The 15,712-nt window shown below is 41.0% G+C and overlaps 2 protein-coding genes across 5 annotated transcripts; both read left to right on the forward strand.

Moving 5' to 3' along the window:
- Positions 1-424: 424 nt before the first annotated feature.
- zgc:162592 (uncharacterized protein LOC561993 homolog) lies at positions 425-3,897 on the forward strand. 4 transcript variants are annotated; one of them, XM_048969609.1, is made up of 3 exons: positions 425-578; positions 1,756-2,536; positions 3,123-3,897. In XM_048969609.1, the coding sequence occupies exons 1-3, from the start codon at positions 576-578 to the stop codon at positions 3,431-3,433; spliced, it is 1,095 nt and encodes a 364-aa protein (XP_048825566.1). In that variant the 5' UTR covers positions 425-575; the 3' UTR covers positions 3,434-3,897. The 4 variants fall into 4 exon arrangements, with proteins under 4 accessions (XP_048825566.1, XP_048825568.1, XP_048825567.1 ...); XM_048969611.1 differs by lacking the exon at positions 425-578 and adding an exon at positions 706-950; XM_048969610.1 differs by lacking the exon at positions 425-578 and adding an exon at positions 1,490-1,507.
- A 7,038-nt stretch (positions 3,898-10,935) lies between these two features.
- On the forward strand, positions 10,936-15,022 carry LOC125751319 (cytochrome b5). The gene is made up of 5 exons (XM_049029983.1): positions 10,936-11,292; positions 12,649-12,777; positions 13,394-13,420; positions 13,600-13,628; positions 13,910-15,022. Exons 1-5 carry the CDS (start codon positions 11,146-11,148, stop codon positions 13,998-14,000), a joined length of 423 nt encoding a protein of 140 aa, XP_048885940.1. The 5' UTR covers positions 10,936-11,145; the 3' UTR covers positions 14,001-15,022.
- The last annotated feature ends 690 nt before the right edge of the window (positions 15,023-15,712 follow it).

The raw sequence follows: 15,712 nt of genomic DNA on the forward strand, positions 1-15,712 counted from the left end.
AGTATAGCAGTGGGGAGCAGGGACGGGTGACATAACCCTTTTTTTCAGTGTTCTAGGTAGGTTTCTATTACTGTTTTACATTATGTATCTTAAATTTGCAATGAGGACATTATGCAGGACACTATGCTTGATAATAACATGCATTATAAAGCTACTTTTCATACATATTTATACATATAATGTCCTGGGAACAGAAATGGCACCGATTCGGTGGAATGACCTAGATCCTCAATCCACTATCCAGAAGAACTCTCAGTAGATATGAGAAACTCCTGAAGTCAGCCCTACAGAATATACTCCGGTAGATTACTATAGTACATAGAAGGGAAAAAAAAACAGAAATTCAAAAGTTCGGCCCTTAATTGTTTCAACCAAGACAAAACAAATTAACCAATGGAACTGTTTCTCTCCTCCCTGGATATTCACATGAAACCTATTCGTGTCAAATGTGCCAACTTCATGCTTAAAACATTTGTTCAGCATGTGAATATCTTTCCCGACTGGCTAAGGCACAGTCATCTCACCCACTCCACAATAACGTAACAATCGTTTGACAAGAGGTACATGAAAGAGAAATGGTAAGTGCATTATTTCCATTTATAAACGTATAAATGTCATGTCAACTTTTACGATTATGATTTCTTTTAAATTAATGGGTCATAAAGCTGTATGGTATTATACACACTGACGTACTATATTAACGTGCAGCAGTTAGATTTTAATGAGAGTGCAGGACAGGGCTTTTAAGAAAGTAAATAAATTGCCTTTACAGTTCAGGTGAAAGTCTATAATTAAACATCCGATCAAACTGCAAAAGTTTATAACGTTTATTATGGACTGGCATCAGCAGCACTTATCCCAACAAGCAGCTCACAAACGCAAGACAAACCATTAGCATTTTCACAGAGCATGTCAATGTCCCCATCTGAGCCGAAACCACCCGGTATAAGGTAAGCAGAAAGGCAGTTCTTTCAATGCAAATGTAGACAAGCCTGCTTCTCAGATACTCGTTTCCAGAACATATACTCGTGTAAAATAGTCTGTACATCAGGAAACGCATCTATATGGATTAACATGTGTCTATGGTTAAATAATGTTTAGTATGGCCTTCAAATATTTTCTTTAGCAAACACAGGTTTAACAGGCGTTAAAGTAAAATCGGCACGAATTAAGTTCCTCCAGTTGCCACTAGGTTCATTACTGTTGTGGTATTAACGCAACATCTTACTTTTGACACAAACGTGGTAAAAATTGCATGATATTGTTAATATATTGCATGATTTAAAAACTTGTCGTTTGGTATTCAGAAATATTTCTCATTCGTGATTTTGCAGCCGAAACCCTAAGTGAACTCCCAGCAGAGCTAGTAAGCAGTATATTTCCAGAAAACAATCTAATTTAATTTGTATTATGAAGGAATATAGCTTTAACAATATGAGTATTCAGAAATCTAAAGTTTGTAGTAGTTTAATCCAGGTTTCCCTTACACCTGCTGATTGATTGCATGGTACGTAGGACCACGTGGATATATAATTAGATGCGACACAGGTGCGCTTTTAATTGTGGAGCTGGTCTTAAGATACGTGTGTCTAATGTCGATATGACAGTATAGATTAATTAGATATTAAGTTTGCCTTTTGTAGTGTTTTGTTGAGTGCATCTATTTTGGACAAGTTGCTGTACGGTACTGGCAAATGATAGTAATTTTACAAAGTAATCATGCCTTTGACCGCGAACTTAACATTGTTCGGGCAGGTCACCAGCGAGGACTTCAATGCAACCAGCGTGGAGTATCAAAGGCTTGTGGAGTTGTCTCATCGTCCCATAAAAGTCGCCATAATATCAGTTTTGGGTGCCATGATCACGTTGGGAAACATAGCGGTGATCTTGGTTATAGCCTCCTCGGTGGCCGGCTGGTCCAGGAACTCTCGATACTTCCTGATGTCTCTAACTGGGGCAGACACTGCTTTTGGGCTGATCGTCATGCCCCTGAACCTGTGTGTAAGTCTTCTGAAGGACTACAGCGACGGGCCGGACCCGCTTTGCCATGTCGTGGCATTCGTGAATTCCACCATCTACGCCACTTGCATGTACACGCTGGCCACTATAAGCATAGAGAGATACGTGGCCGTCTTTTATCCACTAAAGTACTCTTCGGTCATGACCCGAAACAGAACCCAACTTCTGATCGCCTTCGCCTGGTTCTTCCCTCCAATTTTACTACTGCCCATTTCTTTCCCCAACACGATCATCGAGGTGCACTTCTCCACCGCATCTTTAGTTTGCAATCCTTCGTACTCCAGCAACGTCGGGTACTCGCTGACTTTAACCGGCTTGATATTCTTCCCATGTTCTACCATCATGACATACGCCAACCTCCGGCTCTGGCTAGCGGCGAAGAAGCAGCGCATCAAACTTTCAAAACACGAAATGGGAGGCAGGGACCGGCCTGACGTCGCCTCGCGGGTGCTGGTCCCGGTCATGACCGTGTACTACGCCTGCTGGACTCCTTGCATGGTTACAATACTATATAATGGTGAGTATGAGTGAGTCCCTATTAAGCTAGTCTTAAGGCGTTACATTACAGGATTGCTTTGTCTTCTATAATAAGTAATAGTAATGTATGCGACATTAGATCGTTTCAAAGGGTTAAACCTAAATTCGTCCATGCAATACTGAGTTATAGGTTGCCATCAATATCCTGGTCATTTTTGTGCAATGGAACCAAAGACCAATGCAGATGACTGAAAAGCAGTCGAAATGACACGTGACCTTAATATATGAAATGCATACGACGGTAATGTATCTTTGGTACATAAAATGTAATTTCCAGATTGTGCATATTATACTACACCGGTCTGAAGTTACTGTCTGTTTTATATGGTATAATGGATCACTGTCACGTTTATTTGCTCTGTGTGCTTGTAGGTAAGAAGTGAAGATTGTTATACAAGTAATTTGTTCAGTTACAGCTTATAAAAGCACGGCTGTTCAGGATTGATTTCTCACCTGTTGAGGTGGGGGGTTAAGCTATCTGTACAGTATGTGTTCTGTGTGGAGATGCAAAAACCTGCAGAAGTGCACTCAATTTCGGCACTGGTTTTTATGTCCCCCCCCCCCAGCCATCTCGGGCAGTGCGGTCCCAGAGTGGGTGGAGTTTGTGGCTGTGTGGCTGCCTACCGCCAATGGCTTCCTCAACTGCATCTTCTATTTCTGGATCAACCGCAGCTTTCGGCGGAAGTTTCGATTAGTGGCACAGAGGCTTTGCCTGTGCATGTGCCCCCAGCCCGGGCGGGGGCTGAGGTGCTCGGTCCCTGGGGGGGTTCACGTGGTGGCCAGTGTCTGGGACAACAACAATTGCCTCCAGGAGCGCTCGGCCAGCGTGTCCTCGACATGCACGCTGATCACGCTGGCCATGGAGACCCACATGTGACGATTTGGCTGCTGGCTGGCCCCTTCTCCAGCAGCCTGTGTACAGTGAACCCCCCACCCCAAAACACAGGTCGGTCGCTGTGGAACTAGAATTAATAGTTAAGCTTCTGTAAAGGTGAATCCAAGATCAGTCAGTATGGTGGTCGGTCTGATTGAATTGGTCTGAGATTGAAGGCTGAGTATTTTCCGCTGGCTGCCATGATGATTTTGTACGATGGACTTTGACAACTTCACCAGAAATTCAATCTTGAAGGACCTGGCTAGTTTGATCTGTATATAACTGCATTCTCTTAAATCGCTAATCTGAACATCGTACCATGTTTTTATGCTTTTCAAACAAAAAATTAATGAATTTGTATATTAAAAATTTTATATTTGTAAAAAAAAATATGCACTTAAGTACTGTATGCTTGTTCAAAATTGAATTTGTAAGGGGAAAATAAAGCTTAATGCCTTTGTTTCTAAGTGGCTCTTTGCTATAATCCTGCCTAAGTACATCCATTTCCTACCTAAATGCTGTTAGCAGTGAAGATCTACTTGACTCAGAAATGAAATGCTCAGTCTTTTAGTGGTCATGCGCCCGTCGTAGAAGCAGCGTCCCATCGAGAATTACTACCTCCCTTAATGGCGCCTCCCGCCCTATTGCATAAGACGAACTAAGAACTTGTGAGTTTATGGTATTGCAAGTAACACCGCCAACTGAAGTACAGAAGTTAGGATACACTTCTAAATACAAGAGAACCGTGGAAATGTTTTCTCGTATGTATCCTAACTGCAGTTGGCTTGGGTGGAGATGTTATGGAAATGACCATTGGATCTCAGTCTCTGTGTGACATGCTTTGTTTCTTGGCCATTGAAGTTGGCATTACTGCTTTTTTTTGGGGGGGAGGCTTCTGAGCTTGTGGGCTGCTAGCCGCAGATGTCACATGGCAGCTGAATCAATGTTGGACTAATGCGGACAGGCTCTCTGGGGGGCAAAAGGTGGACAGTCTCCACCTAGGAGCAGACCATAACAGATGTGGCACCATTCCTCTAAAGCAGTGTTTCGCAATCTGGTCCTCGGAGATAGTCCCACATTTTGCTGGGAGTTGATAGGGAGCAAAAATGTGGACTGTCTGGCAGGGAGCTTGGAGGGAGGAAAACGTGGACCAACTGTGGGTCCCTGAAGACCGGATTGGAAAGCGCTACTCAAAAGCATTAATCTCGTGCAGCTCTAATGCCAAGAACTGGCATGTTAATATGTCTGTGTCTTGCTGTGTTTAGTCATGCGACATTTCAATGTTACTGGTATGTCATTAACACATGCATCTTGTGGGCGTTTCAGAGGTGCGCCACCATGTGGACCTGGCCAGGATTACACATTATGGTGTGTGACAAACAGTGAATGCCTCATGTGATGGATCTGTATCAAGTTTTAAATCCACTGATCAATTATAAACAAGTCCCCACACGGACACATGTATGGCGTGTGCACATAGGTGTTATGATTATGTAAACTTCCCACTGATTTTGGTTTATGGGATGGATGGATGGATGTGAGTGACACACAACAGGTCGGATAAAAAATTCTATGTGGATTGAGAGTCCAAAATAGCTTAGGCCTGTCCAGCACATATTTAATTTGTTCTCTCCTCCCGTTAATCTTGTTCATCTAATCAAGGCTTATATTTGTTGAATCTGGTCTGATGCTTTTGGAACAGAAGATGTGGGATGGCCGAGGGTGAGGGAGTGATCCTGCCCATCACTCCTTGGGCTGTGGTTTGACTTGGAGCCACTGGGCACTTGGCTTCTGCTTTCCCATTGGCCAGTCTGGAGAGGAAGGCACTTCTTTGCCAAGCATTATTTTGGGACCGCCTTGAATTGACTGGTTGCTAATTCAAACAGGCACTGCATGCTGCCTCTCAGTATCATAAATGTCAGGGCATAATTACATGATATATATCAGACAGTGACTGCAGGTCATTCGAGGTGGGACTTGCAGGCGGTTGGCAATAAGATATTAACAGATACTATCTGCAGTCTGGTCACTCTGTTGCGACACACGATGTTTACCCACAATGACTTAGTGAACTGTGCTTTAAACCAGTGTTTCTGGGCCTCCCAGAAACAGTCAGGGACTCCCAGACAGTCCGCATTTTGGTCCCGCCCAGCTCTCAGCACACCTGTATTAAACAATCAGCAACACTGAATAACTGGCACAATTATACTAGGAACAAGAAGGGAGCAAAAATATGGACTGTGGGGGTTTCCTGAGGATTGGGCTGAGAAACGCACATTTAACATCCATGGAGGGAAGTGATCAGCCTTTCAGATTCAAAGCAGCAGTTAGCAAGGCCTTATCCTTCTCATAAATAATGTCTGATCTCAGAACTATATCTTAGTCCTGAAGTGTATTTTTAAATTTTTAATTTAATATGTGTTGCTAAAAATTCCAATTGCATACAACTAAGGGGTTTTGAAAATATCTGAGACATCAGAGTCAAGTCAACCAGACCATTGGAAAAATTATTTTACACAACCTCACCTTGATTCCCTTTAATGTGTACAATTAAGCTTATTAGCATGTGGACCTAAATTCTTACACAGAATGTGGGGTCAGAAGCTGTGAGACATTTGTTCTCTGGCTACGTGATGAAGGCCACTGACTGGGGAAGGAAAAAGTCCCTTGAGGCAAACAATCAAAGCCTGTTTTTTTTCCTACCTCGTTTCACTGGCAAAAACCATGAATGAACTAATCACTCAGCTGTTGTTTTCACACTGAATTAATTGTCAGTTAGCAAAGACATGAAAGAAATGAGGTTATGAAAGAAAATGGAGCCTTGATCCATCTTCAATAACCCAAATTCTGGCAGTTGATTAAATCTCCATTCTGATGCAAGCATGTAATTTTGATCAGGACACAATGTCTTCTAATAAACTGAGTGGCAATGAGCTACGCTCTTTGGAGGCTTGGAGAGTGCACCGGTTTTGTGAGGTGTTCTCTGATTATGGCACTCTCAGCTTATTTTTTTTTTTCACCTGGAAAAGCTTTTTGTAATTAAGACTGTTGAGTCTGCAGATTGTGTTTTGCAGGATTTTCAAAGGGCACTGCTCTCACTAATGCTTGCGTGAAATGTTTAATAAAACGTTTGTTAATGTGTCCTTCTATGGAGACAAAGCCGGTATTTATTTGTAATTCAGCCCCATCAAACCATTTTCCACAGAGAGGTTAGACTTATTTCTTCCCCTTCACTCACATGCAGAAACCTGGTTTCCTCATAGTGATTTGATATGGTTTTTCTAAAATAAAACGTTTACATATTTGTTCCGCACACTGTCCATCTGACTGCATGTTCTTTGACCTAAAATAGAGAGCACGGCTGATTTGCTTTTCCTGTGAATTCCTTGCTGTTCCAGAAATATATCTGAATGTTAGGTCGCAGATGTTTTTCAACCATTTGCCCCTGATTTACTTGGGGAGCATCACAGCCGGCACTAGCAGCTGACCCCCCCTAGACACTTTCTAGCTGTACATATAAGTATTGCATGCACAGCAGCATTTTACGATGCTTTCAGATCAAAATGGCTGCACTCAGGTTTTGTTTATGCACAAAAACTCAGCATAAGGCACTGAATAAGCAGGTCCTGAGGCGCAGTCCCCCCCACTGTACGGCTTTTTGCTATTTTAGCATCCTAAAAATGATAAACGCTAACGACGAGAGTCTCTGTAGCTGGAAGTCTGTTCAGTTGTGTATGTGTCATTGATGCATCTAGCAACTTTGGGGTCTGCATAGTTGAATACGAGCCTTAGCTTTAATAATAAAATCTAACGTTTCTCTCCTGCCTGCAGCCTTCTTCCACACGTATCACACGTGTGTTTCCTGTATGATCTTTCTTTGGACCTGGCATCTCGCTGAGCCCTGATAATGGGAGATCTATTACCACACAGGCGTCTTCAGTTCCCTCTCTTTGCAGCTGTAATGTTACCCTTTTCCTTCTCAGTCACTCTCGCTCACTCAGTACACTCCTCCATTGAGCACATAATCCATGCCAACTAACTCCTTTACTCCCCTCCCCGCCAGTATTACAAAACCCAGCTGGACTGATGTCAGATAACACATACTTATAATGCAGCCTTAGACTACCTAACATCACTTCTAATACAAGGTGATAATGCTATTTCAGCTTCTTATCCTCTTATAACCGGTACTGTTGCATGTATCTGGTTTCCTCTTTTAAGCGATCTTATGATGTATGTCTTCTGCCTTGAACTGGGCTTAGTGCTCAGCTTTTTACTAGCAAAAACTATGCTTGCTGCTTAACTTTTTGCAGGACTGAGGAAAACTGCACTGGAATTTATCCTTGTCAGTTCTGGTGGTTGTGACCTGGTAAAGAATATGGAAGATGAATGGGTGAAAATCCAATGCTACTGCTAGCCGTTCCTTCTTTGATCTGGGTCGTAGCTCCTTCTGGACCCCGTTGGAGTTTACTTCCCGATGTATTCATCTGTCACTGTGGATCTGCTCTCTGCTGAGCATCAAGAGGATGCTTGTTTGTGTGAAACAGTTGAATAATCCCTTTTTGCTCATCTTCCATACCCAGTTCACAAACATCCACCAGCTTGTTCCAGCCTTCAAACAGTAATCCACTACTACACAGGCGTGCCGTCACCATCACACTGGAATTTGAATCACTTCTGTGCTTTAGCACAATTGTTTCACCCTCTAGTACAGACAGACATGAGAGGTTGATGACCAGTCGATATCCAAGCCTGTTTGTCTGGTAGCAACTGTGCATTGAGATCAGCTGTTGATTATAAGAGGCTAAGGGATACTTGATTGTTGTTCAGGGGTACATCATGTTTGTACAATTCTTTGCCGTTTCTGAACACTTCCAGAATGCAAGTGAAGGGCTGTAACAGAACAAACACACACACAAGCTAATAAAATCAAAGGGATGAGTAGCTCTCCATGCTTCTGCATTGCTAAGGTCTCGTTAACCTTGCTGTTCCAGCTGCCAGCTCATCCTTTCATGCGTCCCAGTGTGACAATATGTACATTAGTGCCATCATTATAACTGGCACATTTACCAGCTGCAAACCAGAGTGGATGATTACCTCAGCTTCTGGTGTAGTTTGAACTGCTCTTTTATGAAAATTGCCAAATATTCTGACGCATATAAGTAAAAGGAAGTGGTCCAAAAATTACTAATCTCCTTGTAAACAATCAGCGTTTGAGTCTCTTGTTTGCACACAGAAGGGGGCATCTGTTTGATAACAAAGGGGACAAAGCCAGAACCCTTTAAAGTAACCCGACAACATTTTACTGTGTAACTGACGTAAGTCCAGTTAAGCACTACCTGGCGCATGAGTAAACCAAGCAGTCACATCATAAATACGTGTCATGGAATAGCTATAAATGCAGGTACAAGGTTGAATCTGCCTGCTGGTTAATAATATATTGGGTACATTTTCATTCATTTACATGGGCTAATATACCCATACTGGCATCCTGTCCAAGGTGTACCCCTTTTATATATATATGTGTACACACACACATTACACTTTAACAAGCAGATAAAGTAATTCAGTTCCGTCACTTTCAACAAGTTTGTTTTGTCCATGGATTTTATATCAAGTTTCTGTGTTTACATGTTTTCAGTTGGTTACTAACTTCCTATGGAGAGGTACCAGGGTGATTAAAGATTAATCTGAGTAATGTCATAAAATTACGTTTGAAATTCACATTTTCTTTAAATAAAAAGTAGATTTATTCTAAATCGGATACCAGACCTTTATCATAGCGCCATCTAGTGCTAAAAACCACAAACCTTCCATATTTCAGCCAGTCGTCTGAAAATGGGCACACGGCAAAGTTTTCTGTAGTTTGTTTTTATCTCCTCTTCTGTGCATCCATTAAACTTAGACTTGTGTATTATAACATACACGAGACAATCAATATGTTTTTATTCCTTCTGGTTGTACTACGGAGCCCCTAAGAGGTCAGGGTAGGGAAATATTTTTTGAAATACTTTTGCGTTCCCGCTAGACTAGCCCACTTATTTGCCTCAACGTGACGGCACGAATAAACCTAAATAATACAGATATTTCCTGTAAAGTTTTCTTTAAGCATTAAACAATAGGACAATGTACAGCATATAACTTTAATAGTATGTGTTTTATACGTATTAATAATTGAAATGCGTTCATTCACCACCAGTGACTTAAAGCAAGACAGCTGGGCTATTGAACGTGAAGTGCACACCAAAATATGGAAATATATTACAAGATATTACAGCCGGAAAACTGCATATAAAGCTAACTTTACCGTGGTGCTGGAGTTAAGATTTAAACTTGGACCCGCTTTCTGGATTAAGTAAATATGATATTAGTCTGTGTAACAATTCGTCCTCATTGAGCTCTTCTGTTCGGTGCAATAAGGCAGTATACTTCCTGACGAGGTGTTAGCAGATATTCCCACCACTCCTCCCAGCAGAATATCCAGTCTTGTATGCATTACTGGGACATGCAGACATTATTTCTGAAATAAAGACTTGGTGTCTTCATGGATGCGATCTTAATCCTTTATAACTTCATTTTTTAAAAAATCTTTACAAATAGCCACGGTTCCTTTGCCGACTAATTAAGTTTCTCTGACTGTCTCCAATATTAAGGCATGTACTGTAACAGATCAGGAGTGTTAGTGCAGAAATGAAGTTTTTGATAACGAACACATTGCATTACAAACCATGGATATTAAGAACTCAGTGTTTTTGGCTTTAATGACTTTTTTTTTACTCCACTACTTAACAATCCTTTCACATACGTAATACAAATATAATACAAGCCTCAAACAATAACCAGGCTCATAAATGAACAGTAATTTGTGCGGAAAGACATGGAATTACCAGCCCCCCTTTTGTCATGGCTGTGTGCTGCCACCCAGTGGCGACATAATGGAAAATGTTCTTCTTCATCCCCAGATGTTAACTCGATTTTTCCAAAAATATGAGGTTTTATTGTTTGTGATATCAAATCGAACCTAAGCGTAAAAGTGTAAAAGGTCAGGTAAACATATATGATGATGATGAGCACTTCTGCATTCCTTTAAACAGTAAATACAAGAAAATCCCAGACATTTTATGTATATCTTTGCTTACGTATGACCACTCAGCGTTATTCAGAGAATCGGCGCCAGCCCGCACCCATAGATATATCTTATCAGTGGTGGAACATTAACATGGACGGAGGCCCCATGGTAAGAGTCACGTAAAAAGGGGTGACGGTTAAAGTTGCTGATTGGGGCGGTGCATTAATATGCCTCTGCTTATTGGGGTTTTGGAGCGCCTCATACTCGACTGTGTAACGTGCTTTTCGTGCGGTACACAGTATTTTTTTGTTCAGGTTATTAATTGTTCATATATACTCCGGTACTCAGGCGATCATATGTCGGCGATTTTGATTGGTAATTTTTAGAAGCCCGAATTTTACTGGCTGAATTGTGCAACTCCAAGATGTTGATTGGGCTATTCAGCCATTGGCTATAGTACGTGACAGCTGAGTGAACGTTACGGTGGCCGAAAAGTTATTCTCTTTCCTTTCAAAGGGAACCAGAGGTTGCGGTGTCGTGCTGTGCTGTGGTTGTGCAACTGTAAAACAAGACAAGTTTGAATTTAGCCACAAACAAACCGTCTCGATTAATAGGATTTTTATCACTGCCGACGAGTAAACACTAAATGGATACGGACAATAACACGGAAGCTCTCTCAGAGAGCTCTGTCAAGTATTTCACGCTTGAAGAAATCAAACTGCACAACATGAGTAAGGATACCTGGATCATTATTCACGACAAAGTATACAATATCACAAGCTTCCTGGAAGAGGTAAGGCATGCGTCCGGCGCCTAAAACCGGCCATGTTCGTTTCCACGGCCATTAACTAGCGCTTAGGCTGTACTTCCACCGTTTTCTCATTTTACGTGATGATTAGCCGGGGGTTTCTGATTCATTCGCTGGTTTACAAGTAGTCGTTAGGCCACCGATTTGAGCAAAAGGGCGTCCAATTGAAATGAAAAGCCCTTTAGCTGAATACATTCCTCCAAGAACGATACCACATTCTGGATTTAAAGTACCATAGGACCAAGTACAGGTGATCGTGTATAATTATGAGCTGACATATTTAGCTACAGTCTAATGATTAATCCTGAACCATGAATGAGACAACTGTATCCACTGCATTTAGACAGACATCTAGTGAAGAAACGTCCATGGAAGTTTCATCCGCTTGTGCAAAAGCGGTCAGGGGTTCGCGTAGATTTCCCGATATATTTTTTTACTCGGAAGTAAATTAATGTGTTACGTTAATAGACAGGCAAAAGTTGTCAAAGGTCTCACCGACATATACTTCTCTGGAAAAAATGAAACGACCCCTCCATATTTTGAAAAGTCCTGGTTTAATCATGGTTCTGCTGGCAGAAGGTTACCCTGTGAGGCAGGCTGCTTCCAGGTTCAAAGTTTCTAAGTCACCAGTACACTGGAAGCTGGAGACACTGGGAACGACCGGAAACCAGCCAGGTAGAGGGAAGAAGCAACTTTCTAATGGAAGGGGTTTTGAAGGTGTAACTTCATTGTGGTCCCTACCCATTTATAATGGCAATATGATTCTTGGGGGGTTACGCCTATGACAGAGATGACTGTCACCGTTATCCGTCAGTACCTCATAAATCAGAAAATGACCTCAAGTGACATTAAAAAAGAATGGGAAACATTAAGTGGTGTGAAGTGCATGGCTAACAGGCTGCTAGAAGCAGGACTGAAGTCCCATAAAGCAAGGAAGAAGCCCTTCATCAATGAGAAGCAGGCAAGAGCCAGGCTGGAGTTTATATCAGAGAGACATGCACACACTGAAAATGCTCTTTTACACATTTAACCCCACGTTCACCTGGTTCCTTTGTGAATCTACTGTTCTAGGTTTATCGGAGAGTTTAACACCTTAATTCTAAAGACTGATACAGCACTAAACTGTGCCTCATTGGCCAAGTCCTTAATTAAGTTTGCCGTCTAAGTTTTAATAAATGCCTTGAAAGAAAAATTGAATATCCTACGGTGGATTTGCAGTGCTAGTATGCATTGTTGTATGTATATACGTAATGTGAAATATGTAGTGATGGTCGGTTTTGTAACAGTGCAATGCAGTATGGGTAATATGATTGATTTATAATTGATTTGACCACTGGCCAGCATCCAGGAGGTGAGGAGGTGCTGTTGGAACAGGCGGGAACAGATGCCACGGAGAGCTTTGAAGATGTTGGTCACTCCAAAGATGCCAGGGAGATGCTTCAGCAGTATTTCATTGGGGAACTTCACATGGTACATATGCATCTTGCTCCTTATGCTGTCATTGTCATGAGTGCTTAGAAATTACACATTTGAAAGGATCTCTTTCAGCATCACCATTTCAAATTATGAGTAGAGACAGAAAATGAAATAAAACCAATGTATAGATAATCTGTAAATAAATGGATGTTTTGATAGTTAAAGCATTGACTAGTTGAGTTCTGCATAGCCGATACAAATTATTTAATGATGAGCTACATTTTTTAGGAATAGAAACTCATAGGAAAGTAGGTGGTAAGAAAGGATTTTAACACTTTTTTCCCCCAAATGGTATATAACAAACAATTAAATACAGACAATGGCAGATTTACATCTACAGCTTAGTGGAAGAACATCGGTGTGGAAAAAACGTAACTTTGTTCTGCTTGAGCGACCCCTAAATAGGCACCAATATTACTCAAACTTTGCAGAAATACTTCTTTTGTTGCCTGTGACAGTATTAGGGGGCGGCACCTAAGGAATCTTGCAGTTTTATTTTTGATACATACTTAAGGACCCCCCCCATTGCTTGTGTATTAAAACGTATGCAGCGATGCCACCAAAGTACGTGATGTAATGTAAAGCATAACATTTCAAATTGTGCTTTCAGAATGATCGCAAAAAGGATGCTGCAAAGGTGAGTCCAATTGGTAATTTACATATCGAGTTATAGTATATAATATATTATATATAAGTATATTTACACTGCTGTGTGTTGCTTCCCTAAATATTTTTCATTCAGTTTGTCAGACCTGTTCATGTTAAGTGGCCATTAGCTCTTGAATTATATTAATATGTGTGCATTTTCTTCTCTAGGATATTTTCATTACGACGGGCAAGACCAGGTATGTGAAGGATATCGTTCATGAAGACATTTCTTTGTTGACTGGAAAGAAGCTGGTGTTTGGATGGAATTAGGGCCGACGAACTTCGCATATTTTATTGTTCACTTTTAATTCTTGATTGATATACACAGTATTACCATAAGCTGATACTGACCAGATGTTTTATTGTTCACTGACAACAGAAGCCATCATTTCTGCTTTCTCAATAGTTTTATTCATTTAAAATCATCTGGGGAAAGTATATAAACTTTGACTGCCTCCCCACCCCCCTTTTTATACAGTTCTTGGACCACCTGGGTAATTCCTGTCTTGGCAGCAGCAGTGGTTGGTGTGATGTACCGGTACTACATGCTGGAACAGAAGTCCTCTTGAATCACCTGGAATCCGCACAGCATTGATGTCGTCATCTCTCTCTATCCCTGGAGGCCTTGATGTGATGGTCTGTTAGATCACTTACCACACTGACTGCCCTTAACGATCCAGAGATGTACCCTGCTCCCACACTGCATTATTAAACCAGTTTGAGAAGCAGATGAAATAGGGGTGGTGTCAAGCATAGCTGTACCATCCACCTGCAACCCAAAGCCCACCAGAGATGGGGGGGGGAGATGCACAGGAAATCGGCATATCTTTTGTATAACGTCATTTCCATTTCCAGACCCCATTCCACTTAACTATTTATCAAGTTCACAGGTTGTTGTTCTTCATGGTCTATGGAAATACACCATATGCTGTGCTTGTCATTTTTATACAAAAAAAATGGTGGTGTTTTTAAATGGAGGAAAATGTCATCAATGTTTTGTAGGGCTGAATATCAAAAATACCAAGAAATTATACTTCTGGCAGACCAAGAATGATTCCCTCATTATTTAGCTAAGTGTCTACCTAGTCTGGTATAGCTGTTAAATACCTTGAGCACTTGGAATATATTTGATACTGTGTTCTGGTTGGATAATTTTACTTAAGCTTTGAAAACCGAACCTAGTGGTTTATGTCGATCATTTCAAATTACATCCCTTTTTATGTCCCGCCTGCTAAAATCAGTAAGTGTGGGTTTGATGCACATAACGGCTATGCTGGCTGTTTATTTTCAGTACATGGTCTTTACACACAAATGACACTATAGCACTTATCGTAACTGAGGATCCTCAGTTTAAGAAGTTGCCTTTCAACTTGCAATGCCTTTTTGTCGTTGGGATATTTTTTGTGTTTACAGAACTATGTACTGTGTTTATTTTATGGCCATTTAGTCCATTTTTTACGTTATCGTACGCATTTCAGCACTGTGGAATACCTCTATGGTTTTGGCTTAAGATTGGTTGATTTCCAGAATATGTTCATGTATTTTGCTTGTCCATATGCACTTTTGAAATTAAAGAAGCAGCCTCACTGTCTGTCTTTTAAGTTATTTTCAAAATAAAAGTAACACGAAACTTAATAGATTTTAAAAATTATGTATAGTTTAACGTTTTGGCCATTGTGGGTATTGTAATAGACAAGTTTACTGCAGCAGACATTTTCATCCATTGAAAATACTGTGATGGATAACACGATAGAAATTAAGTTTTCTTTTTTCTTTGATATATGCTTGCTGGAGATACGCCTATTAAAAGCACCTGTTAAAGACGATTTATAATTGCGAAATGCTGCTGTACGGTATATGCGAAGCGTGCGTATCGTTTGGCTATTGGACGACTGACATCCTCGTCGAATCCGCGTGAAGTGGGTGGGACAAGTCAGAAACCCCGAATTCCGAAATGTGACGGTATCCAAAATCGGTAAAATAGCAGTACACAAGAACAAGGGAAAGCAGGATAATGAAACATATAAATACATGTGTGTTGTACGTGATACATAAACTACACAGTTAATTCTGTTGAAAAGTCATTTCATATCATCGAGATAGCCGGCAATGCGGATTTGAATGTTGCCTTAGTGGTGTTTATTTTTCCTGAATGATTTTATATACAAAACAAGCTGCAAACAAAATGCGTTATTTGTTGATCATACACTCGTCATACCTGCCGAATCACCAATAAATGATTCATCAAAATTTCCAGAAGTGTCTCTGCCCCGTGTACAAT

This window comes from Brienomyrus brachyistius, chromosome 11 (assembly GCF_023856365.1).
Source record: "Brienomyrus brachyistius isolate T26 chromosome 11, BBRACH_0.4, whole genome shotgun sequence".
Lineage (NCBI taxonomy): Eukaryota > Metazoa > Chordata > Actinopteri > Osteoglossiformes > Mormyridae > Brienomyrus > Brienomyrus brachyistius.

What these genes read in the sequence shown, in the direction of transcription:
- zgc:162592 (XM_048969608.1), top strand. Translation starts at nt 1,720, where the DNA reads ATGCCTTTGACCGCGAACTTAACATTGTTCGGGCAGGTCACCAGCGAG. An exon ending in GGTTACAATACTATATAATG is followed by an intron (nt 2,537 to 3,122) that starts GTGAGTATGAGT and finishes CCCCCCCCCCAG; the next exon opens with CCATCTCGGGCAGTGCGGTC.
- LOC125751319 (XM_049029983.1), top strand. Translation starts at nt 11,146, where the DNA reads ATGGATACGGACAATAACACGGAAGCTCTCTCAGAGAGCTCTGTCAAG. An exon ending in TCACAAGCTTCCTGGAAGAG is followed by an intron (nt 11,293 to 12,648) that starts GTAAGGCATGCG and finishes ACCACTGGCCAG; the next exon opens with CATCCAGGAGGTGAGGAGGT. An exon ending in GCAAAAAGGATGCTGCAAAG is followed by an intron (nt 13,421 to 13,599) that starts GTGAGTCCAATT and finishes TTTCTTCTCTAG; the next exon opens with GATATTTTCATTACGACGGG.